Here is a 25246-nt window from a genome sequence, read left to right as displayed (position 1 = left end):
CTAGCTGCATACAGCAACAGAAAAACTAAAATTTGGCAAACTGATTTGTTGTATGGGATGCAGGAGGGTGAGAAGTGAAGGATGACATTGAGCTTGTAAATCCTGATGATGGGGAAAATGGTGGTGTCCGTAATAGGTATAAGGAAGTTTGGAATGTGGGTGGTTTGGGCGAAAAGGTAGTAAGTTCTGTTTTGGAGATGTTGGTTTGGGATATCTATGGGACATGCAGTTCTAAATGTCGAAAAGGCAGCTGGTGATATGAGACTGATGTTCAAGAGAAAGACCAGGGCTGGGATATGTAGATCTGAGAGACATCTGCATAGAGGTAATAGCTGAAGAGCTTACCAGGTCAGAATGTGTGAGAAAAGAGAAGAGGGCCTGACACAACCCTGGCCCATAGTTAGTGCACACAGAACGTATGATGATTTAGCATCATCAATGGAGACAAGAGTGCTCAGAGAGGCAAGAGGAAAACAGTCGCAAAACCTGAGAGGAAAGAGTGACTAAAAGGATTAAATGCTACCAAAGAGGACTGAGAACAACAGTACGTTAAATTAGGAAAACAGCAAATCTAACATCCTCTTTAAAATTTTTTTAATATTATTTTATACATTTTATTTTTTTGCTCTGAACCTCTGATAACCTGTGATCCACTCTGCCTCCATCGAACCATTTTAAAAAATGCACTGAAGAGAACAAAAAGAAGGAATCATAATCAGGATAGGTTTTAACAGAAATGAACAGAACGTATTCTATATGTTTTTTAAAAAGTGATACAAAATGAAGTGGCACTTAATTTCATATACAATCTTTTTTTGCCTTTTGCTGTATATGAAATTTATAAAATAAAACAAAAATTTTAAAGATAGGATGTTAGAATTGCCAATTAAGGGAATATTAGGAAGTTTGGAGAAAGCAGTTTCAGGTGAATGATGAGGTCTAGAAGCCAGACTAAAGCGATTATGGGGACAAGTAAGAGAGGAAGACAGGAAGCAGAAGCACTGAACATAAATGTTTTTTCAAAGTATGGCTGAGAAAGGCAGAGATGACAGGATCTGTGAGGATTTTCTAAGGAAGACAACACTTGGGGGTGTTTATGGGAAACAGGAAAGGAACAAACGGATAGGGAGAGATTGAAGATTAAAAAGAGAGAGCGGATGATGGTGAGGGCAATCTGCTGGAAAAGACTGAGATCAGTGGTACATGAAGAAGGGTTGGCCTTGGCAAGAAGGCCATGCCTTTATCAGAAACTAGAATAAAGGAGAATAGGTAACAATGTAAATAGGAATTTGAAAAGAAGACCTGGTGAATATAACCAAGAGTTAAATTTAAGGCAAAAATATTCCAATTTATTTTCATTGTTTAAAAAAAGGTAAAAATCATCTAATTCATAAATGAAATGCTAACAAATTATTTTACATGAAAAATTTCAATTTGCTTTTACAAATACCTGGAGCTCAATACAGCTGACCTACCTTTTGCTACTTCAAGGGTTATAACAATAAAATGCCCACTTTGCCAAAGATGTGGCCAGAAAATAGAGACAAAAATTCATGTGAATTTTAAATAAACTTACCCAAAAAGAGAATTAAAGAATGTTTTCAATTTTAAATTTTAATAAAATGGATTTTAAATACACTTGCCCAAAAGGAAAATTAAATAATGTTTTTCAGTACTAGATTCTGTTAGCATTTACATTTTTAATTGATGAATTTATAGGGGGAAAAACGGTTAATTTCCTTTACTGAAAGAACAGAGATAACCAGATAAAGAATATTCCATTTAAACAACCCCCATGAAACTGAAAAATTTAGAAAACTTACTGGTGTTCCTGGAGCTACACGAGAAACTATCACAGGCATCTTCTGATCATATCCGCCCTTGGAAAATGTAGTAAAGTTAGTGTCATATTCATGACAAAGAAGAATTTCTGAACACAAAGAAAAGTTAATTCAATTACCTTTACGTTGAATCCAAACCTTCCATTCTCATCAGGTTTCATTTTGATCAGAACAAGATTATCCTGAGGAATACCACCATTGGGCTAATTAAAAAAAAAAAGAAAAAGAAAAAGAATGTAATTTCCTTTCAGTTTACAAGAAAAGTGACTAATTGTTCACATTCCTTTGACCCAAAGGGTCTATCATTCAATTAATCAATAAGGTCTTTTTTTCTTTTTTGGGAAGTGCTATGAAGCTGGTTGGCATTTTTAAAAGACTTTATTTTCCCATCTTACCCAGGGTAGAAAGGGCTAGATATGGGCCTGATCCCACTACTGCTCAACATGGGAGCTTTGACCTACTTCATTTCCAACCTGGGCTGGTTCACCCTTACCCTAGGCAACCTGGTGGCCTCTGATCCCAAAAGGCTCTGAGATTGATGCAGAGACCCACTAAATAGGCATAATTCACTGTAGCTTAGAATTTCTGAGGTCAAGTGATCAAGCTGGTCTCCTCCCTTGATAGTAGGCACTGCTCCTCCTTGGCTTCTGAAATAATACTCTCTTGATTTTCCTTCTACCTATTTCAACATTCCTTTTCTCAGGTTCCTATGCTGGATCATTATCACCATATCACTTGGTCAACATGGATGTCTCTGAAGGCTCTAACCCAAGCAGACTTCTCATTTTTCCTCTCTTTATGATCTTACCAAGTCCCACAAATTCAGATACGCAAATGATTCCTAAATCTATATATTTAACTCTAAGTTCTTTTAATAATTCAAGATTACCAACGGTTTGCTATTCATCTCCAATGGACATACCACATGTATTAAGATGCACCTCTTAAATGTAGCAGAGATCTGTAATGGAACTCATTTTCTTCTCTGATAAAACCATACCTCCTCTAGATGTAAATGTTTCTGCTAAAGGTGTTCAGTCATTTCAGTTGTGTCTGATTCTTCCTGATCTCATTTTGGGGTTTTCTTAGCAAAGATAATGGAGTGGTTTGCCATTTCCTTTTCCATACTGTTGAAGACCTTACCATATTTCTAGTCTTTCAGCTTTGCAACTTCATATTCATCCATGACTTTTCTCTTCCTCATTTCCTATACCCAATCAAGTGTCAAGCCTTGTGATTTGTTATCCTCATCTTTCCCCTTTGTCCTCTTCCCTACACTCGGACAACCACCGTCCTACATCAGGTTCCCATCACCGCTCCCAAGGACTATGACAATGGCCTTGCATCTTGTCTCCCTGCTTACAGTCTCTCTTTTCCTCAATTCATTCTCCACATAGCTTCCAAAGGAATTTTCCTAAAGACAGGCACTGAACTGCCCTATTCAACGATGTTCAGTAGTTCCTTACTGGCATAAGAGAAAATAAAAACTCTTCAGCGCAGCATTTAAAGTCCTTCACAATCTGGTTCCAGCCTACATCTCTAAACTTACTTCATATTATTCTTTTTCACTAACACAATAGTCTCACCAAACCAGCATGTTTGCAAACAAAATGTTGTCTTCTCTCTGTAGTTTTACAGGCTATCCTCCAGGCCTGTAGCACACTTTCTTTTCACCCTGGTCTCTTAAAATAGTTAGGTTACTTCAAGGTTCAGCTAATGTTACCTATACTTTCCCTCCTACTTAGGAGAAACCATTTTCTGATTCCCCAAGTTCTCAGTGCTCTTTCCTTTCTCAAAATATCTATTTGCTCATGATAACATATTGTAGAAATTATTAGAATATAAGCTGTTAAAAGCAGGGGTTGTTTCTTTTTTTCCTCCTTTAATGCTCTGTACCTAATAGGGTCCCCTGTATACAGTGGAGGCTTAAGTTTTTATTGAATTGAGTGAAAATGCCATTTTTGGCTTTCCTTGACCCTTCCTCTCATGCCCTCGTCCTTTCCCTATTCTCTCCCTTTGATCATGTTTATCGATTCCCACCTTCTCGTCTTTCCATCTTTCTTGATCCCCATTATTAGAGTGAAACTTTAAACTCAGGAAAATGTTTGCCTCTTAATCTATCAATGTATATAACAAGAAACAAAAACACCTAAGGAATTTGACAAAATGCAACTTGTTAAACTTCTAAGGTTAATAACCACCAAAGGCCCTGAGATAAAAGCATGTCCAAAAAGTATAGTGATTAAGAATTTTTAAGCATTTAGGCAATTTACATAATGGATAATAAGCACTCCTAGGACTGCCAGTGAATGTTAATTCATTGTTTAAAATTATAAAATAATTTTACTAAAGTATCTTAACTTTAAAAAATTCACATTCATTTTGAAAAGATTTTGAAAAAGGCAGTTTTATTTTGCAATGATGAAGTAACTGTTTACATTCACTCCACCTCCTGACTTTCCTGGTTCCATTCAACACTCAGCTCAAATTAGACCTGCAAAAGGCCCTTCCCAGTCTCCCCTACGGCTAGTCCCCTTCCTCTGAGATTACTTTCCGTTTCACTGTATATATATTATATACGTATGTTGTCTTGCCTATTAGATTTTGAGCTCTGTGATTATGTTTTTGCCTTTCTTTATATTCCCAGTGCTCATCACAGTACCTGGCACATAGAAAGTGCTTAAAGTCTGCTTTATTATTTACTTTGATTTATAATGCTGCTGCAATTGCCAGAAATATTCTACATACTAGGCATCAAATAGGACCTGTAGACAGGAGTTTCCAAAATTTGGCTGCACCGTAAGATGGTGGGAAAATGGCAGTACTATGATCCCATCCATTTGTAAAATATGCCACACATTTGTAAATGCATAAAAATAACACAGTAAAAATATAAAATTAATACATGTTAAGCAATAACTGACTGTAGATTTTTCAGGTGAAGAAGAACTATCAAATGATTCATTAATATGGTTGTCCAGGTCTTGCTGGGAATGTGAGAAATGAATCTGGTTCCAACTGTTCTTCTTAGATTGTTTAGGTGGTAATGCAGGAGGCTGTCCATCTTCAGAAGCTTCTTGAGATCTAGAATACAGAAGGGAAAAATGGGAGAGAGAAGATAATTTTCTGAAAATAGTCTTAGTAGAAGCATTAAGTTAAAAAAGAAGGCCAAACAACCTACATATTTACAATATTTAACAGAGATAACTTTGATATAATAAATTGTCACTATCTAAATGAAAATCCTTTAACTTTTACGTTTAGACAATAAAGCTCTGATCAGCTCCATTGATGATTAAGTTCTGACTTCTACATATTAGTTTACATACAAATTAAATCTGCATAAAAATACATTTTAAGGGAAAAAATCTTGAGTAAGGCAAAATATTTCATTTTAGTGTTCCTGAAAAAACCTGAGGCTGTTTTTCTTTTTTTCTTTCCAATGATTTGTCTTCCTTTTTTTTCTTCACATTTTAAAATTAAAATTTTTTATTATGGGGGACAATGATGGAGGGGAGAACAGATGGGGGTGAAGGTAATCAAAAACAAACACTTTGGAAAGGGGACAGGGTCAAGGGAGAAAATTCAATAAAGCGGGATGGGTTGGGAAGGAGCAAAATGTAGTTAGTCTTTCACAACATGAGTATTATGGAAGGGCTATACATAATGATACACATGTGGCCTAGGTTGAATTGCTCGACTTCTTAGGGAGGGTGGGTGGGAAGGGAAGAGGGGAGAGAATTTGGAACTCAAAGTTTTAAAATCAGATGTTCAAAAACAAACAAAAAAAGTTTTTGCATGCAATTAAAAAATAAGATACACAGGCAATGGGGCGTAGAAATTTATCTTGCCCTACAAGAAAGGAAGGGAAAAGGAGATGAGAGGGGAGGGGGGTGATAGAGGGGAGGGCTGACTGGGGAACAGGGCAACCAGAATATACGCCATCTTGGAGTGGGGGGGAGGGTAGAAATGGGGAGAAAATTTGTAATTCAAACTATTGTGAAAATCAATGCTGAAAACTAAATATGTCAAATAAATAAATTTAAATTAAAAAAAAGAAAAAAAATTTTTTTTATTATGAACTTAATTGACAAAAATGAAAAATTTAATATATAAAACAACATATGAAATTGTTAACTCCTATTGTGCAGTTTTAAAAATGATGTTATATGTATATAATAACATAATGTATAATATATATTATAAATACATATTAAATAATATATATTGTGTATATATATGTATGTAATATATATATTAATAGTATAGTAAATTTCCTAGCTTGTTTAGATCCCCTTCTGAAATACTTTCTACTCTCTTCTGCTTAATTCTTAGTATTTTGGGGAAGCCAAGTTTGCAACAGGGGGAAGGATAATAATTAAGAATTCTGAGGTCACAGTCGAGGTCAAGATCTAGAATAACAGGCCAAACAACATGACACAGGCAAGGTTTAGAGATGAGTAGGTAGGTACACAGAGTGAATCCAAACAAAGAACACAGGCAGAAGACTTGTCAAGAATATATAGGTTCAAAGATCAAGATATATAGAGAAGAGAAACTAGCAAGAAAGTATATTTGAGGGATCAAGAATTCAAGATAGGCATGAGAAAACAGGTAGGGAAAAAAAGTTTGAATAGGGAGAAAGGGAGATAGTTATCTCAGGGTCTGAAATAGCAAAGTACATTCATTAAATAGAATTAAATTTAAAAAGCTATCATGTGGATAGTACCTGGACCCTTACAAAGGGTTTTACTCCCAACACAGAGGTAGGTAGTAGAAATCATAATTTCTAATTCTAATTTTAAGAATAACGAAACAGACTCAGATTGGTTAAGTGACTTTTCCACAATCAAATGGCCACTAACTGGCTGAGTCAGGCCTCAAAACCATCTTTTGTCCCTAAATCTTGTGTTCTATTATATCATAAACTCAATATGACTACTGATTCCAAATAACCCAATTTCTGCTCTTCACCACAGTTTTAAATACAGCTTCACCAAGCCTGGCATGTACAGACTCTGAGTTTTCTCCAGTTCACAAGCCACTTTGATATGGAGGTTGGTACCCTCTACGGTGGTGGCCACTCCCAGGGAGAGGCTTTGCTGGAGAGGAGATGGGCAGGAACTCTTCTGCTTCAATACTTAACAAATCCATGAGGTCACTGATGTAGGTATTCCTCCTAACGTGCAGCCTTCAAACAATCCACACCTTCTCATTCTGGGTGATTTTTACTTAAGTACCCCCATCAATCATTCACTTATTCACACAGCTCCATCATTCCATGACAGGTGGCCCACATGAAAGCCTTTCTCTGTATGTTTTAACATTTCCTAGGTACTATCCCAAAATTACCAAAGAAAGGGAAGGGGAAGAGAAGGGGAAAGAACAAACATTTATTATGTGTCTACTATGTGACAGGAATAGTTCTAAGTGCTTTACAAGTATCTCATTTGAGCCTTACAACAACTCTGTGAGGTAGGTGCTATCATGATCCCTATTTTACAGTCGAGGAAACTGAGGCAAAAAGATTCAAAGTGACCTACCTAGGGTCACTCATCTATTAAGTGTTCAAGGCTGAGATTGAAGGCTCAACATCCAATCCACCGTACCACTTAGCTGTCTAGAAAGAAGAAAAGGGCCCAGAAACTGTCACAGCAGTTATTTTTGTGGTAGCAAAGACCCAGAAACTAAGAGGTTACTTATCAACCGAGAAATGGCTGAACAAATTATAGTGTATGAGTTTACTGGAATACTATCATGCTATCAGAAAGGACAAAAGGAATATGTTCAGAGAAACTTTGGAAGACTTCTTTGAAATGAAGCAAGGTGAACAGAACCAGAACAATTTACATAGTAACAAGAAAACTGAGAGAAAAAACCACTTGTGTTAACTGAAAAAAATTTTTTAAGTTAAAAAAAAAACATATATAAGTACCAGTGCTGCATTCAGGATGTCCATTTATCAGTCTCTGTCCTTGCTCTAAATGATGATCATAATTTCTTGGATAATATCTTTTATGAAACGTCTTACTTTCAAATCTTTTTTTGTAATAGACCAAAACCTATTTGAACCTACCATGTTTCCATTGTTCTTTTGAGTCACCCATGATGTTAATCCTTCAGAGATTGTGGCATTTGATTAACAGCCATAAAGAATGAGTAAAAGAATACTGATGTTAAAAAGAAATAGATGTTTGAAGAAAATGTGGGGTTGAAAGCACTGTATAATTTTCCAAATAGAATTCAATCTTTCATTTTTTGCATTTCTAGGCCTACTTCAATACCCATCTGTAATGTCTGCCTAAGCTAGACCAAGTTCTTAAGCTTGAGAATATCCATCCAAAAGCGTATTAGAGTCCAGACAATTAGCCATTTTTCATCCACTTCATTTTTCCTGTGGATATTGTTAGGCTAAATTTCACTGGCTGACTGGACTGTGAGCTCATGTTGCAGTGCATACTGACATGATTAATTCAAATAATTTCAGTTGGAACCTATAGAAATATTCATGGAATATAGTCACACTATATATAGTCACACATATATAGGAGGCTATAGGTCAGGACAGGTCAAAAGAGTCCAGGACAGAAAGTGAGGCTGGGCTGGTGGGTAAATCATTTAGTGACATGCAGGGGAGAGATCATAAGTAGAGGGGTGGGTATGGGGTGAGGGTGGGGGAAGAACAATTAGTCTAGATTTTGGGTATGTGGGCACTATTTATCTTGAAGGTAGAACCAAGTAAAAATCTAAGGGAATTAGGCTAATCTGGAAGATAATACTGAAAGTCACCGTAGGTAATCTAGAGCATAAGTGTCAAACACACAGTTAGGCGGCCCCACATGGCCCAAACACTCCCAAGCACGGCCAAAACAGATTAAAACGTAATTAGGAAGTATTAAATAAAACAGTAAGTAAATTAAATAAGTAAAAATACAATGAAATATAGATAATGTTAATATGTGATTTTCTAAGTCAACATGCCCCCCACAGGGATCTTTCTGTATGGTTTGGTGGCCCTTATGTCTATTTAAGTTTGACACCACTGATCTAGAATCTATGTTTAGCTCTAAACAATGTGAGGGGCACAGACAGACAGGACAGAAGTTAACAGCTACGGAAGAAGCTACTGAGAGTAACGGAATCCAAGTAGAAAGCACAGATTATGATTCAAGACAGGCATAAGGAAGAAGGAATTCAGCAGTTCAGGCTATGACATGGAATGAGATCTCAAGCTATGGAATAGGTGGACAAATCAATACAGCAGAACATAATGAGCATCATACCTTCTACCCTGGCTTTAGATAGCATTCCTGATTTGTTTAGGTAAAGGCTAGCGAGTCTGGGCTACTGATCAGTGAAACAGGATTCTACAAGTGTTGGTGACTGAAGCAGGGAGCTAAGTCTTTGAGGAAGACAGCTTAGTCTCGAGGATAGCCTCCATAATGCTAATAAAGGTCCCCTTCTGAGCAGTTTATGATTTTAATGCTATTTCTCTTTCGTTAAAGTCATGCATATAAAGTAATAAGATGCAGTGTTATATACTGGATAGAGGGATGACCTTGGAGTTACAAGGACCTGGGTTTAAATTCTGCACATGACACATACTAATTGTGTGATGACCAGCTGGGAAGTTAGGCATTGAGAGATGAGAACCATGGGCTACAGAGGAGTTACCTATCTCAAGTTTCTCATATTAATGAAATTACAGGTATTTACCAAAAAAAGAGAAAAAGTAACATTTAATGACTGATTAGTTAACCCGAATTCTAGGAACAAACCCTTGACTGACTTGCAGTATAACACAACAAAGCAATTAAATTCTCATCTTTTCATGCCTTAAATTCCTAAGCAGATATGTTGACATGTGCCCCCTAATAAATGAAACTTTTTTTCTCAAGCAGATGTTACCAGTTATGTTTCTAAGATATATATTCAAAGGGTACTCACAAACCAGCGTAATCTGTACAGAAGCAATGTCTCTCCATTTAACATGTAGTCATTCTGCTGCTTACTTTTTAAAAAATGATCTGTGTCTGCTTTAGCCAGTGATGAGTTTTATACGCAAACTAAAAATTATAATAAGGGAATTATAACAGATTTAAAATAGTATCACTAAATAGGCCAGTTCTAATAGTAGTTCCTATTTTGGGGCCAATGCAAAAAATCTGCCAAGTATAATAGGGTGATAAGACATTGTGTACTTGGGAAGAACTACGAGGTAAGGCAGTGGAGGGGTGGGAGGGAGGAGGGGGACTCTAATTAAAAAGGAGGTTAAGGCATACCAAGAACCTGAAGGTAGGGCCAAGCAACACAGTCCTACAGAATGAATTTCTTTGATGCATAGGTCTGAGCAGGTCTATCTTGCCACGTTTCAGCTTCTTTTTATGTGTTGCCTTCCTCCCTTAAATTGTTAGTTCCCTGCAAGAGGGACTGTCCCTGGTGCTTCTTTGTATCTCCACGGCTCAGCACAGTACCTGGCACACAGTAGGCATGTAATACCTGGAATCTCTTCCTCTTCAACTCTATCTCCTGGCTTCCCCATCTGCCTTCACCCCTTGGCTAAAATGCCACTCTCTGCAAGAAGCCCTTCCCAGTTCCCCTGAATGCTAATGCCTTCTTTCTAATATCACCTCCAATTTATCTTAATAAATATTGTTGACCTGACTCCTTACAGCTTAACAGTATCCTATTCCACTATATGATACAATTTGCCTGGCCATTTCCCAATTGGCACTACATTTCATACCCAGAATACTCTTCCTCCTTAATGAAAAGAAGGAATTGAATTGCCGCATTCTCTGAGTCAAGAATGGCTATTTTAATTATACAACATTCAATTTTATTTTATGGGTTTTTTCTGATATATTTTTAAAGTACAGTGCTTTCAGCTCTCTGTAGGGAAAGTCCTATTCTATAAGATTTGAGACTGATTTTGATTTAAGTTAAACTTTTTGCATTTTGGGAATACATTGATAAAATAGTCCTCAGAAAAGAGGTTGCTCTTTTAAAAACCTTTCACTTCATTCTGCAATAAAGACTAATGAAAAGAAGGAAGGCAGGAAATAAGCATGTATTAAGTGTCTACTATGTGCCAGGCATAGTGTTAAATGCTTTACAAGTATCATCTCATTGGATTCTCACAATCACCCTGGTAGGTAGGTGCTGCTTTATTATGTTGTATTTTACAGCTGAGGAAACTGAGACAGATTCAGAATGATTTGCCCAGGGTCACACAGCTAATAAATTGGATTATCTGAATCCAATCTGGTCAATCTAAAGCTGGACTTAAATCTCAGGCTTCCTGACCTCTATCTACTGTCTTTATCTGCCTTTGACTGACACCTTACTTTATTTATATTTAACCTCATACCTCAGACAAAGCTAGTGGAGTCTTTTAAATTTTAACTTGTTAATACAAGTTCATTTATATTGAAATACAAAAAATGGAAAAGTATACTGTCATATTCAGTACTGCATTAATTTACATTTCCAAGGCCAATAAAATATAAATGAGCTCAAAAGTCATATAAAAGCCAAGAATGAAATTCCCCTTGAACAAAAGACACATACATGGCAAGGCTTTCTGAAGACTCTACAGCTTCAAAATTAACCCGATAAGCTGTCATAATATAGCAATATAAGCTGTTATTTCTCTTTACTCTCTATGGTTGGAAGTTTCACCATCTAGGACCCCTAATACTCATCACCAGAAATGAGTAACTAAGCCTAGGACAAAGAATCTGAAACTCACAGACAGTAGGAAATGGGAGAAAATTCAGTGTGATAGGGCTCCTCAAGACAGTAGGATTCTGTGGTTTCAGGAGATGTCCTGGGTCAGAGCACTGGACCATAAGGTCAGGGACTATGAGAATAAGGCTAAGCTCAAGTTCACAGCTGGGAGAGCCAAGAATTCATGGAAAATACAAACCATAGTAAGAGCAGACAAATTATGTCAGCAAGTATCCCAGTAAAAATAACTGAAGAAGCATTTTATATTTATGGATAAATACTATTTACACCAAAGTCAGTACATAGCACTGGAAGGAAAAAAGATACTATAAATCACCTCATTGTACTAAAACTTTCAATTTAGTTACAACGGTTTACACAAAGATTTAGAACATTGTTTTTCAAATGGTTGTTGATGACTTGGATACTGGGGGTGGGAGTGGAGAAAATATGGCTAATGCAGGAATTTGTTTTGCTTGACTACACACACACACACACACACACACACACTTCTAAAGGTTTTGTTTTTCTTGCTTTCTCAAATACAGAGAAGAGGTAGGTAGGAGGGAGAGAATTCTGAGCTGAAAATGAAATAATTTTTTTTTTAATTGTAAAAGCCAATACAACTTGGAAAGACTTAAGAATTCTGAGCAACGCAATCGATCAACCTTTGATGAGTTGTCCTAGCCACTACCTTCCTAAGAGAGGTGTGATGGACACAAGATGCAGTATAAAATAAACATTTTAGACATAGTGAATATATTTGGATCTGCTTTGTCTGACAATGCTTATTTGTTACAAGCACTGTATTTCTTTTCTTTTTATTTGTGGAAACAGAATTTGCAGAGAAAGGAGGGAGCTAGAAAGAGTGTTGCCAAAAGAAAAGAAAAAAAAATACCCAAATAAATAAAGCATCTTAAAAAAAAACACAATGGAATAGAAAATCAGAGGGAAACAGACAACAGGGACAATTCTGAAAGTGACAGAAATATTCTTTTATTGGTGTTAATTAAATTCAGAATTTTATTTTCTGAAAATAACTGTAAATTAAATAAGTCTTTTATTAGTGTTTGTCTCTACAATGTTGTTGCATAAACTATTCTGCTTCTGCTCACTTCACTTTGCATCATGTCCTAAAGTCTTTCCAGGTTTTTCACCATAAATTAAATTACTATATTTTATGTTTTGGTACAGTGTAATTATTATATATCTACTATACAAATATTTTGAACTCAAATGAAATTTCAGACAAGCATTCATTTATAGATTAGTTAATATGTAGCTAGTGTATCTCTAGGCTTAAGAGGAAACACTAATTATTTTACTTGAGTTAAATAGGACTCTAAAGGTGTGTTATACAACATTTATCTACACTATAAAGGTTACAGAGAAGGAATTATGCACTTTATTACATACTAGCTTTTGATTGTAAGAAAGGTGGCAATATACAAGAACAGTTCACAGTGTTCAGCTTGTTTTCACTTTGTAAAAATAGATGCAACACCATCATATACCGCAATATATTAGTATAATGAATTGTGATAACTGACAGTCTATCAATGGGCAAAACTCATCTTTTTCATAGGCGTCTAGTCAGCTTTGAATTTCCTTATGAATGCTTAAATGACATCAGTCCAAGCAGCTTAGTCTTCAGTCAAAGTAGTTCTATGGGTTATTGCTTTCAACAATTTGCTTCACAGTCCGTAATTGACAAACATTTATTAAGTGCCTATTATGTACCAGGCACTGTGCTAAGCTCTGGGGATACAAAGAAAAGCAAAAGACAGTTCCTGCTCTCAAGAAGCTTACAGTCTAATGGGGAAGACAACGTGTACAACAACTATGTACAAAAGAGCTACAGCAGGATCAACTGGGAATATACAACAGAAGGAAGGCACTGGTATTAAGAAGGCTATGGAAAGGCTTCCTATAAAAGGTGGAATTTCAGCTGGGACTTGACTTTCTACAGATTCCTTTCCAAGCTTCTCTATAACAAGAAAAATTTTGGTTCTTTTTTTGTTTTGTTACAGAAATAGTCATCCGTCTTACATATGAATAGGAATATGTTAATGTTCGTTCTGTGATTTTATTGAAACAAACACTTGTCAAGTGTTTTTAAAGTAATTCAGGCTGTGGATTATTTCAATTAATTACAAACTGAAACATTCTAACTTGTTCAAGCAGTCACAGGACAAGAAAGGAAATGACAACCTGGGATCTCCGTAATATTTAGCATCAAGTTCTAGATGTAATATGAGAATCATTACTAATTCAATGTTTCATTAAACCTATCTACTATAGATAATCTTTAAACAAAACAAGAAATCACATATCTGATTCTTTGTTTAACCAAACAAATAAAATGTTGACCATGGACTTTCTCTTCTGCCCATCCTCATCTCCCTTTTCCAACACTCCTGAAGTTTGCAAAGGAAGGAAGTAAAAGCTAGTGAAAAGAATGCTAAATCTGGAATCAAAGGACCCATGTTCTGGTTTTGTTTTTACTACCTTAGTGTCATGTGATCTTAAATCACAATACTTAATGCCTTACTTTTTTTCATCTGTAAAACCAGAACCACTTTACTACTTCTGAAAATTCCACAAGATTGAAATTATACACAAACACAATAAAGACATCCTGGTATAATGGATTGAGCTAATTAATTTAGACTTTAAGCTAGAACTCTCAGCTTTGCTACTGAAACTGACCAATTCACTCAAACTCTAACAGTCTCACAAAGCTGTTGGGCAAAATGCATTCTGTAAATTAGAAATCTAAATGTCAGGTGTTATTATAGTTACTTCTTTCATGGTTATGCAGAAAGTATTTTGTAAACTGCAAAGCCATATAAATATGGCTATTATGAGGCAAATTAGAATTCCTTGAAAGACACTACACATCAATCTAAAATACTCTTTACAACGTACTTATTATTACTAGCTCCTGATTTGAGAAATTGTTAGAGGGAATTATGTGTTGAAAAGTTAGTCCTTCCCTAAGTAAACTAGGTGGCACATAAAGGAACTGAACCCTGGTTTCATCAGTAACCAATTGTCTTAGGCGATTTAGATAGTCTCCTTGGTGTACTGGCCTATCCTTTATGTAGTAATTCATTTGCATTCTTTTCAGATTTAGCAAAAGGATAAACCTTAAGGAATTCAACTCAATTCAACTTCAGTTTACGTGCAAGGCATTATGCTAGGTGCCAGGGATACAAAGACAAAAATAAAAATCACTCTGTCCTCTAGGAATTTACAAAACTAAGGAATTTATACCCTTCTTGTTACATTTTTGAGTTCCTCAAAATAATATGTACAGAATACTACAGAAAAACAGTTTGTAGCACACAATCTGTTAGTATTAAATTAGTAGTAAGGTTAGTTATGTTTGAAATTGCTTAGGGCAGTGAGGTGTTGCAGTGAATAGAGAAGTGGAGTCAGGCCCTAGAGTCAGGAGGACCTGAGTTCAAATCCAGTCTCAGATACTTACTATCTGTGTGACCCTGGGCAAGTCACTTAACCCCAACTACCCCCTCCCCCAAAAATATACTGTTTTTTCTTTAAGGGAATAAAGTAATTAGTAACAATAATTTATCAAATAGTACTTTAAGCTTTTACATTTATTATTTCATTTATTATAACACTGTGGTGTTTACCACTCAGGAAAAAGACTCAGAATAACTCTCCTATGGTCATCCAGTGAAATGTCACCCACAGTAGGGGTTTGAATACAAGTCCAGAATTCTTTCCATTATATTATTACACTTCTCATGTGAAGTTCAAATAGATTCTTAGATTAAAAACTGAACAAACAAAACCCAAATTAGTCTTATAATATAGTACTCAGACTGAGGGAGTGCATCAGGTTCTAAAGAAAAAACTTTGCAAATCATAGGCCTGTTACAGATTTTGTTGAATTAAATTTACAGACATTTTGCTAACATGTTCTAAGATTAAATTCTTTACTTTATATATAAGCTTGAATGTTTTCTTCAAATGATCTTTGCTGATTATAATTTTTACTTCATTGTAATAATTGAAAGATGTCTTTAGTATTTCTGCATTTATGAGGTTTATATGTTGTAGCATATAATCAAATTTAATTTGGGTCCTGACTTTGTTTACTTTTGAATTTTTAGTTAATTTGTTTAGGTCTAAGGAAATGAACATTGAGATCTCCAACTATAATAGTTTTGCCTCCTAATTCTCCCTGAAATTTGATTAACATTTCCTTTAATTATTTCAGCATTATGCTATTTGGCGCCTATACAGGTTATGAAGAATGAAGAAAAGGGAAGAACTGAGTATGATTCCTAGCTTGCAAACCTGTGGTCCTCAAAGGATTAAAATAAGAAAATTGTGTGTATGTGTGTGTGTGTGTGTGTGTGTATACACACACATAAAATATATATGAAAAAAATGTATATGAAAATTAGGCAGAGAAGGGAGGGTTTGGGAGTAAAGGTTAAAAGGTTAAGAATTCTGATTTGGAAGCACTGAGTTAAAGACACCTACAGAACAACCAGATGGAAACTGCCAAGTACAGTTGGGCCTTGTGACTAGAGCTCATGACAGAGACTCAAGACAAAACACACCAATCTTGGCATTATCTGCATAGAGCCATAGTTGAACCCATGGGAGCTGATGAGATCAGAAATGTACACAACTATAAAAATCTCTCATAACTGTCCAGTTCCTCTACTCTGGCTGCCACCTCAAGTTCAGGTACTTTTCATTGTATCTCTCCTGGGCAGTTACAATAATCTCTTCACTGGTCTTCCTGTCCTAACTCTACCCACACTGATATCCTCTAAAGCACAAATCAAGCCTTTCCATTCTCCTCCTCAAGGATGCTCTGCATTCTTTTTCATAGAGATGGATTAAGAATTTATGGTGATTCCAGAATACTTTTAGTCTTTGTTGATGATATGTAATATGGGTCAATAAATTAGTATTTAGATTTTGTGACACATTGGTTTGACTATATTACAGCACAGGCTGAAGAGGCACTTATTATATTGGATCAGCTTATACAAGATTTTATGAACATATAGGAATGTCTAGATCTACTTACTTATGTGTAAGTCTAAGTATTCTGCATCACTGGTTCTTCTCAAGCTAGAGCAAGAAGACCACTTCCTCATATTTTCCTTGGCTACTAAACACTTTTCTGATACAACTCTTTCCACCCTCCAACACTTATTAAAAAAGTAGAGCTGCCTCTACTCTGGCTGCTTCTTCCTTTTTCCCTTCTCTCACTGGTCCTGCTTCATGTCCATTAGCATGCAGGAATGCTTAATCATTATTCAGATACGAGTCAAATAAAACGACAGAAAAATTACAAATTCTGTACTGATATGAATCCTGATATATGAACTCATATGAGTTACATAGTTTCTATAAATATCAAGTAATATGTAAATTAAACCTTATATTTAGGTACCTTCAATTTTAATGCTACTTAGCTGATAGAATTTGAAATACTAAAAAAAATATTGGTGAGAGAATTGAATAAAGTAAGAGCTTACGGTGATGATTCCAGAATGATGCTGTTAGCCTGTGTTGATGATGGAGATCTATGATTCACAAAAACTTCACTTGGAGAGGTGTGGACTATATGGTCTACCAAGTGTCCAACCGAAGATGGTCGTAGTCGGGTTCCCTCTTGTGTAAATGCAGAGTTGCGACTAAATAAAAATTGGATAAATTTTTTTAACTTTTCATTTAAAATTTTTTCACCTTTTTTTAAACTATGAAGTTACACCAAAAAGTTTTCTTTTGAAAGATTAAACATTCCAAGTAAGCAAAAGCTTTCTGAATATTTCCATTTTCATTTTCTTAGTATCTACATCAATAACTGAAATGAACACGTTATTAAATCATTGACATTTTAAACTTTCTACTTATTACATATTTTTATTATACGTGTGCATATATACACATACGTACTTAGTTTCAAAATTGTGTTGCTCAGCTCCCCTCTCTCCATTCCATCCCTCACTTTTTTGAATGAATTCAACATTCTGAAAATGTGACTCTGTGCAGTAGAACTGCAAGCATCTTCATTTAAAGTGGCTCATACATTTGTTTTATATAATTGTTATATGAAGTTTCAATGGCTTGGTTATCATCCAGATATGACTACTGGTGTGTGTGTGTACACAAATGATAACAAAGATTAAAGTGACTTTCATAGGGCAGAAACTCATCTTAGCAAATTTATAATAATGGAGACAGTGAGGAGCTGGGGACAATTTGAACAGTGTAAGTCAGATTTCCCAAGCTTTTTAAGAGACTCAATTATTCTGAAGCTATGAGATCAACTTTTGAGTAGTGGCAGTAGGATACTGATAATGAGAGCTTCTGATAACTGATTCTCTTTCTCTAGAAGACATAGGGCATGACAACAGCAACTAACTTGTAGTTCTACTATGTAAAGCTTTGGGATGTAGTGCTAAGTAGCTGGTCATCTATGGAGTTAACTCAATTATATTGGAAAGGGTAAGAGTCCTTCTCACCTATTAATGACAGAATGGGAACTATGGAGCCAGAGCCGATGATTTATGCAATGATAAATACACTGTATGATTAACTAAAATTGTAGTCCTACATTGTAATTTGGGAGCTGGATACCATTGATAACTAGCTTCCTACTAATGGAAACTTGAGGTCATATTTTACTTACTGATTTGGCGTTCCAGGTGGAGAGCGTGATGGTAAACTCTGTGTTTCTAATCTTTCATCAGACAATGAATTCCTACTCACTACTTCCCAATCCATCAATTTCCGTGCCAAAGGTTTACTGGGGGATCTGCAGAAATAACAGGAAATGGCTAAAACTATATCACAGGACTTAGTTTACCTAAGCAAACCTTAAATGAAATCACAGTATTTCTTTCACGTGAATGAAATATTCTCTGAAGTAATTACATGCAAGAAATGAATGTTTTCAGTATTTTTCAGTGTTCTTTGTCCTCATTATGACATCTTATCATCCTCCCTCCCACCCCACCCCCCAGCCCTAGTTCTTTCCCAGAGCATCACTTTTTACTGGCTACATTCCCTTCCCCATTTTGAACCCTTAGTAAACAAGTTCATCTCTACACCATCTTCTTCTCTTGAGTTGCTTGCCCCTTTACACTATCATCTGTCTTGTATGGCCAAGCCTTAGTCTTAGATTACTCTCATCATCATGTGCCTTCATTCCTAGTCATAAGCTGATGAATCAAACCAGAGAAAATGAAAAATGTATAGTGAGTCCACTACAAATTTAAATTACATAATTTCAACTTGGCCCTTGCTGGGATAAGGCAATCCTCCATAAATGATCTACTATCCCATTCACCACGAAGGTTTTTTCCAAATCTTTTCAGTCCTCTTCAAACCAATTATGGCTCCCTCTCCCATCATCCTCTCAGCTGAGAAACTTGCCTCATATTTCACAGAAAAAATTGAGGCCATTCTCTAAGATCTCTCTCTTTTCCCATCCTCCTCATCTCACTCAGATATCTTTTACCACTTTCTCCTCTTTCATCCATCTCTATGAAGAAGTATCCCTTCTACTTGCAAAGACAAACTCTTCTACATGTACAAGAGATTCCCATTTCATCACTCTTTGTTTACTGGTTACTTTCTCCTCTTTCTTATAACTATTGAGGGCACTACCACCTTTCCATTCACTAAGGCCAATATCCTCAATTCCTCACTTTCTCACACATTTCCCCTCCCTCTAATACATTCTTTTGCCAAGTTCTGTCAATTCTACCTTCACAATATCTCATACACACTCCCTTCTCTCCTCTTTTACTGCTATCACCATGGACCAGGTCCTTACAACCTCAAAACTGGACAATTTCAAGAGTTTGGTGGTTGGTCTTCCTGTCTCAAGTCTTTCCCCACTCCATTCAGCTTCGAAGCGATCTTCCAAAAGTACAGGTCTGACCATGTCACTCCCTTATTCAATAAACAACAGTCATTTCCCATTACTTCCAGGATAAATATAAAATCCTGTTCAATTTTTAAAGTCCTTCATAACCAAGATCCTTCCAATCTTTCCAGTCTTCATATACCTTATTCCCCTTCACATACTTAATGATCCAGTGATATTGACCTCCTTGAAGGAAGACACATCACCACCCTACTCTATACATTTTGACTTGTTGCCCTCCATGCCTTCAATTCTTTCCCTCCTCCTTTCTATCTCCTGGCTAAGTCTCAACTAAATTCTACTTTCTGCCCAAAGCTTTTCCCAGTACCCTTTAGATTTGTTTGGAGAATTTTGTGCCACCTTTCAAATAACAGGACATACCCTGGAGCAGTCTTAATCTGGGTCTGTGAACTTGTGTTTAAAAATGTATTTTGATAATGCATATACAATTATTTCCTTTGTAATAATACATGTTTACATTTAAAAACATCATTCTGAGAAGGCGTCCATGGGCTTCATCAGACTGTCAAAGGAGTCCATGACACACCAAAAGGTTAAGAACCCCTGCCCTACAGACACTGTCCTATGGCAAAAGTCAGTTCAGACTATTTCCAGACATTGACATTGTAGAAGGAGTTGAAATGACGAATTTTTATCTTTGGCAAACTCTTACTTCTCCTATCAGTGATCTTTTCCTTTCACCTGATAGGTTTCTTTCACTTTTTTCCACCATTCCCTCCTCTCCCAGGTCACCCATCCTAGACCTCATTTCTGTTTATTCCTTTAAAGTTAGTTGGTAAAATGTTAGCTAATAAGGTATACGCCTGAGCAGGAGTGTTTACTTTTGTTATAAGGACCCCAAAGAGGGTGTGTGTGTGTGTGTGTGTGTGTGTGTGTGAGAGAGAGAGAGAGCGAGAGAGAGGGGGGGGGGGGGGGAGAGAGAGAGAGAGAGAGAGAAAGAAGAAGAGGTGAGAGGGAGAAGCACATTAGCATGGTTAGTGTGTCTCAAAATTAGGGCCAAGAATTCTCAGCTTTATTAATGCTGGGTAATGGAAAGAGCAGATATATTTGGACATGTGGTTGGTGTTGAATATCTTTTATATTTATGTACAATCATCACTTGTTTCTTCTGCTATCTAAACCAGAAGTCTGGAGTCACCTCTCTACCTGTTAAAAAAATAGCTACCACAAAAAAGATAGTAAATGTAAAATCCCAATATGACAAAGATCTGAATTAGATAACTTTCTTTCAAAAAGGGAAAAGCTTTGAAAAGTATATAGAGATCATTACCAATAGGACTTTCATGCAGATTAATAGATTCTTCCTTTCCTTCTTTCTGAGGCAACTGGGGTTAAGTGACTTGCCTAGGGTCACACAGCTGGTGAAGTGTCTGAGCCAGGATTTGAACTTGGGTCTTCCCAACCCCAGGGCTGGTGCTCTATCCACTGCACCACCTAGGTGTCCCAATACATTGTCTCTCTCTTTTTTTTCCTAACGGATTGTTTTTAAAAACATAAAGGTAGAAACTAACATTTTGGCCAAAATGCCTTTGATAAAAATATATGAGCTGTCAAAAACGAAGATCATTTGGGCATAAAGATTAATACTATGTATGTGTTAAAAAAAGTTGATAATTAACAAGTTTCTTGTTTTATTCTCAAGTTTTACATAGCTATTTAAATGTATATTACCTAAGAAGAAAGTCTCCTTTATATTTAGTTTCATGTTGTTCATCTTAAGTACTGTTTTGAAGTTTATGTGACTACTGCCTCTGCCATTTCACAAGATCAATACTTTTACGTGATCTTAAATGAGGCAGATTTATAGCCATTATTTTCCAAATGTAATAAAACACTAAGATTATGTTTGCTATCTAAATACAATGTATCTAATTCTTTTCTTTTCTTGGACGGGGGAAGGCAGGGCAATTGGGGTTAAGTGACTTGCCCAGGGTCACACGGCTAGTGAGTCAAGTGTCTGAGGTCACATTTGAACTCAGGTCCTCCTGACTCCAGGGCCGGTGCTCTAGTCACTGCGCCACCTAGCTGCCCCTAGGCCAAAATAAATCACCTTTTTCTCTTGAAATATATTTTGTTCATATTTTTATAGGGATAAAAAAGTCAGGAACAAAGATGAGTCAGCACAATATTGTTTTTCTTTTGAGCAATGGTTTTCACTAAAAAAAAGCTCTGATAAAAAAAACTAACACATATATAGTCAATTTATATCTTATACTGGAGAAGTAACACGAACTGTAAATGTGAAATGAAGTTGACTAAATGAAAAGAGTGCTTAGAAGAGAAACTTCTCAGTATACTTCTCCGTATATCACATACTTGTTTAGGAGGAATACTAAAATTTTCAAGTTACAATCTGATTTAGAATGTTCACCTCATCTGCCTTCATCAGCTATACTTTGCCTGGCCTCATCCTCCTATGTTTAGCAAATTTTCATTCTGTCTTTATTTTCTCAATACCAGTTACATCAGAACTCCATGACAATAAACCATATCTCCCTTCCCCCAACAAACTCTGAAATATCCTTTAACCCACTCCAAATTTGCTTACCCTTTCCACTGTGTTCAAAATTAAACAACTTCCCTTAATTTTAGACCTCATCTTCCCAGGGTCCTTTCATGATCCATAATTCAGAGACTTTGCTCCCTTAGAAAATGCATCCCTAGCCATCCTTTCCAGTACTGGTTGTACCTTTTCTTTCATACCCCAACTCTCTGGTCCCAAAGGAGGAGTCAGAATACTCTTTGCTCCCCACTTACACCTTCAGACTCCCAATTACTAACCTCTCCTCTTTTAAGTTACCTCTATCTAAATTTGTCATTCATTGCAGATCCTAGCCACTGTTGTCTCGAGTCCCAAATATTCTCTTATACCCCCAAACTTTTTAATTTACTCAACTCTCATTACCTACTCATCCACTTCACTCAGACACAAAACAGGACAGTCATACCCCTTGATCTTGCATCTCCCAAAGTGTTTCATTTCCTTAATCAATAAATCTAAAATTTCTATATAAATTTCATAATATCCTATTCTTCCTGCCTCTCCCCATGCTTTATTCCACTTAAACCTATGCAGAGTCTTGTTTAAATACCTCTACATCCATGATTAATCTTATTTCATTCTATCTTCTGCAACATACTGCTCTCCTCTACTATTTCCATTCTCTCACTAATCTTCAGTCTCTCCATCTGCCTAAAAAAAATACCCAAGTCTCCACCACCCTTGAAAAACTTTCAATCTGACCATTCCCAATGGCCAACATCTTACTTCTCTCCTCCCGTTTTTGGCCAAACTTCTTGAGAAGGCCATTTATGTACTTGGTTTCTACATCCTTTCTTCTCTCTCGATTCCACTTCTGACTCCATTTAACTGAAAATCCTCTATACAAAGTTCTCAATGATCTTATAAACTGCCAAATCTAATGGCCTTTTCACAATCCTCATTCATCCTGACCTCGCCTAACACCTCTGCCTCGGATTCCCTCTTCTCTCTAGTTTCTCTTGACACTACTTTGTCCTAGTTCTTCTACCTGTCTATTTACATTTCTCAGCCTCTTTTGTTGGATCTTTATCTAGCCTCAAAGGCTCTGTCCTAGGCCCTCTTCTCCTTTATACAGGGTAATCAAACTGCATTCCATGAACTTAAACAAAATTTTACTATCTTATTTCAATCTAATTGATTTCACTTGTAATTCAATATATTTTGTGTTATGCAACTGAAATGATTATTCAGAGAAGAGATACAGAAACCCAGATTGCTTAAGGATTGCAACAGATTAAACAAATTGGCTAAAAGAACCCCTATTTTGTATTATCTTGATTGGTGATCTTATCAGCTCCCACAGATTCAATTATCACTTCTATGCGGATGATTCTCAATCTATATATCTAGTGCTAATCTTTCCTGAGCTCCAGTTCTCAAATCACCAACTATCTATTTCTCAAACATTTTGAACTCAATGTTCTGTAGACATCTCAAGTTCAGTATATCCAAAACAAAATTTATTGTTTCCCACCAAATCATTCCTGTATCTTCTAAATTTAGTGGTACTTTTTTGTACAAGGCATCATCCTCCTCCTGGTTATGCAGGCTCACAACTTCAGTGTCATTCTTAATTCCTTAATCATACTCTCCCTATACATCCAAACTGTTGTCCAGTCTTGTTTCCACCTTCACATCTCATTTATGTGTCACTTTCTCTCCGCTAACAGTTCTGTTAAATTTATCGCAGTGAAAAGAAAAAAGTACTACCTTATATTCCTAGTTTATTAAAAACAGAGAGGTCAAATAGACTGTCTTAAAACGCATAAAATCAACTCCTTATCTCAACTTTGATAATAAATGTTAAACAATAACCTACTAACTGCAGTCTATAAGAACACGCAATTACTGAGCAGGAGTTAAAACAGCTGCTAAAGATTCATTTGAAGAAAAACAAAACACACTCACCTTACATATGCTAGAGATTCAGGATTCTTTATGACTCTGATACAATCTTAAATATAACTTGAAGTATTTTGTATCTAAGTAAATTTCAGGTATTTATTTTATTAACAGTTTTAACCTCAGGGACCCACCCACTCAAGTTTGCTGTCTTTATTTCCTGTTGTGTTTGGAAATTTCAGAGAAAAAAATACCACATTGTATCTGTGACTTTGCAGTGTGGTAAGATCTATTTTCTGACCATGGCACTCTTTTTCTGCTGTGTGGGTATCTTATTCTCTTTCCTCAGACAATAAAATATGCTGAACAAGACTGCTAAAATACTTCTAGGAAGCTATAAAGGAAAAAACAAAATCCAAGTAGAATAACCTGTCTAATTACTGCTGAAAATTAGTCTTTATTTTATAGAAAATGTTAAGCAGAAATTTATTCTATATTTTTGGAATTTCAGTAAATAATATGTCACCAAGACAAGGGTTCTTTATCTTGTCAATACTTTAGTGAAATAAATTAATTTAGCAACTATTAAATCTATGAAGTATTCTTGAAAGTACAATCATATCATCAAAATAAGGTTAAGATATTTTATAGAAAGTTTACAAGAGGAGAAACTAAGGGCCAAATGTCATTGTCTAAAATAATGGCGCTAATTAAGACAAGCTGAGTCCTATATTGCAACAAAAATATCTGTCTAAAAAGATTTCCAACCTTTAGCTAATGGCCTACTATTTCAAGCAGGACTCAAGGCAAATGTATTATAACACAATTAAATAATTAGGACAGTCCCTTGGAACTTACTCTAATGGGATTTGATCTGTACTAGTAGTACACTGAATGTGACTGAATTTGGTTATAAAAAATCTGCCAAGTTAAAGGTGAAAAATTTTATTTAGTGACTACAAATACAGAAATGCCCATTAAGAAAGTTTCAAATCTGATAAAAAATATTTGTAAATTTCTGAAAACTTGTGACTTAAAATGACCTCACAAAGAAAGATATTCCAAGTATTTTATAGGCAATATTAACCTCAAAATATCATTCACTGGATATGTTTTGGGGCTCAAAGGATTTTCAAAAGCAAGCCGTGACATGGTGAACTCATCCAATCTAATGTTCTATATAGTTCTGTTGATCAATATTTTTTTAATATTGTAAAGATGATCAATTTGATAGATTCAGCTATTCTATTTAATATTTTATTTTTCAACATTGATTTCCACAAGATTTTGAGTTACAAATTTTCTCCCCATTTCTATCCTCTCCCCCCATTCCAAGATGGCATA

At 35.8% G+C, this 25246-nt stretch overlaps 1 protein-coding gene across 2 annotated transcripts in view; it reads right to left on the bottom strand.

The window, feature by feature from the left end:
* PTPN4 (protein tyrosine phosphatase non-receptor type 4) overlaps nucleotides 1-25246 on the bottom strand; it is a 225920-nt gene that overhangs the window by 27325 nt on the left and 173349 nt on the right. For both annotated transcript variants that reach the window (XM_036742995.1, XM_036742994.1), the window contains exons 14-18: nucleotides 18256-18381; nucleotides 17099-17257; nucleotides 4766-4925; nucleotides 1961-2044; nucleotides 1824-1880 (exon numbers count right to left, since the gene is read on the bottom strand). In XM_036742995.1, the coding sequence (XP_036598890.1) occupies nucleotides 1824-1880; nucleotides 1961-2044; nucleotides 4766-4925; nucleotides 17099-17257; nucleotides 18256-18381 (586 nt within the window). The remainder of the gene's footprint in view (nucleotides 1-1823; nucleotides 1881-1960; nucleotides 2045-4765; nucleotides 4926-17098; nucleotides 17258-18255; nucleotides 18382-25246) is intronic.

The sequence above is a fragment of the Trichosurus vulpecula genome, chromosome 2 (genome assembly GCF_011100635.1).
Source record: "Trichosurus vulpecula isolate mTriVul1 chromosome 2, mTriVul1.pri, whole genome shotgun sequence".
NCBI classification, from domain to species: Eukaryota; Metazoa; Chordata; class Mammalia; order Diprotodontia; family Phalangeridae; genus Trichosurus; species Trichosurus vulpecula.
This window is presented reverse-complemented; position numbering and strand designations above follow the sequence as displayed.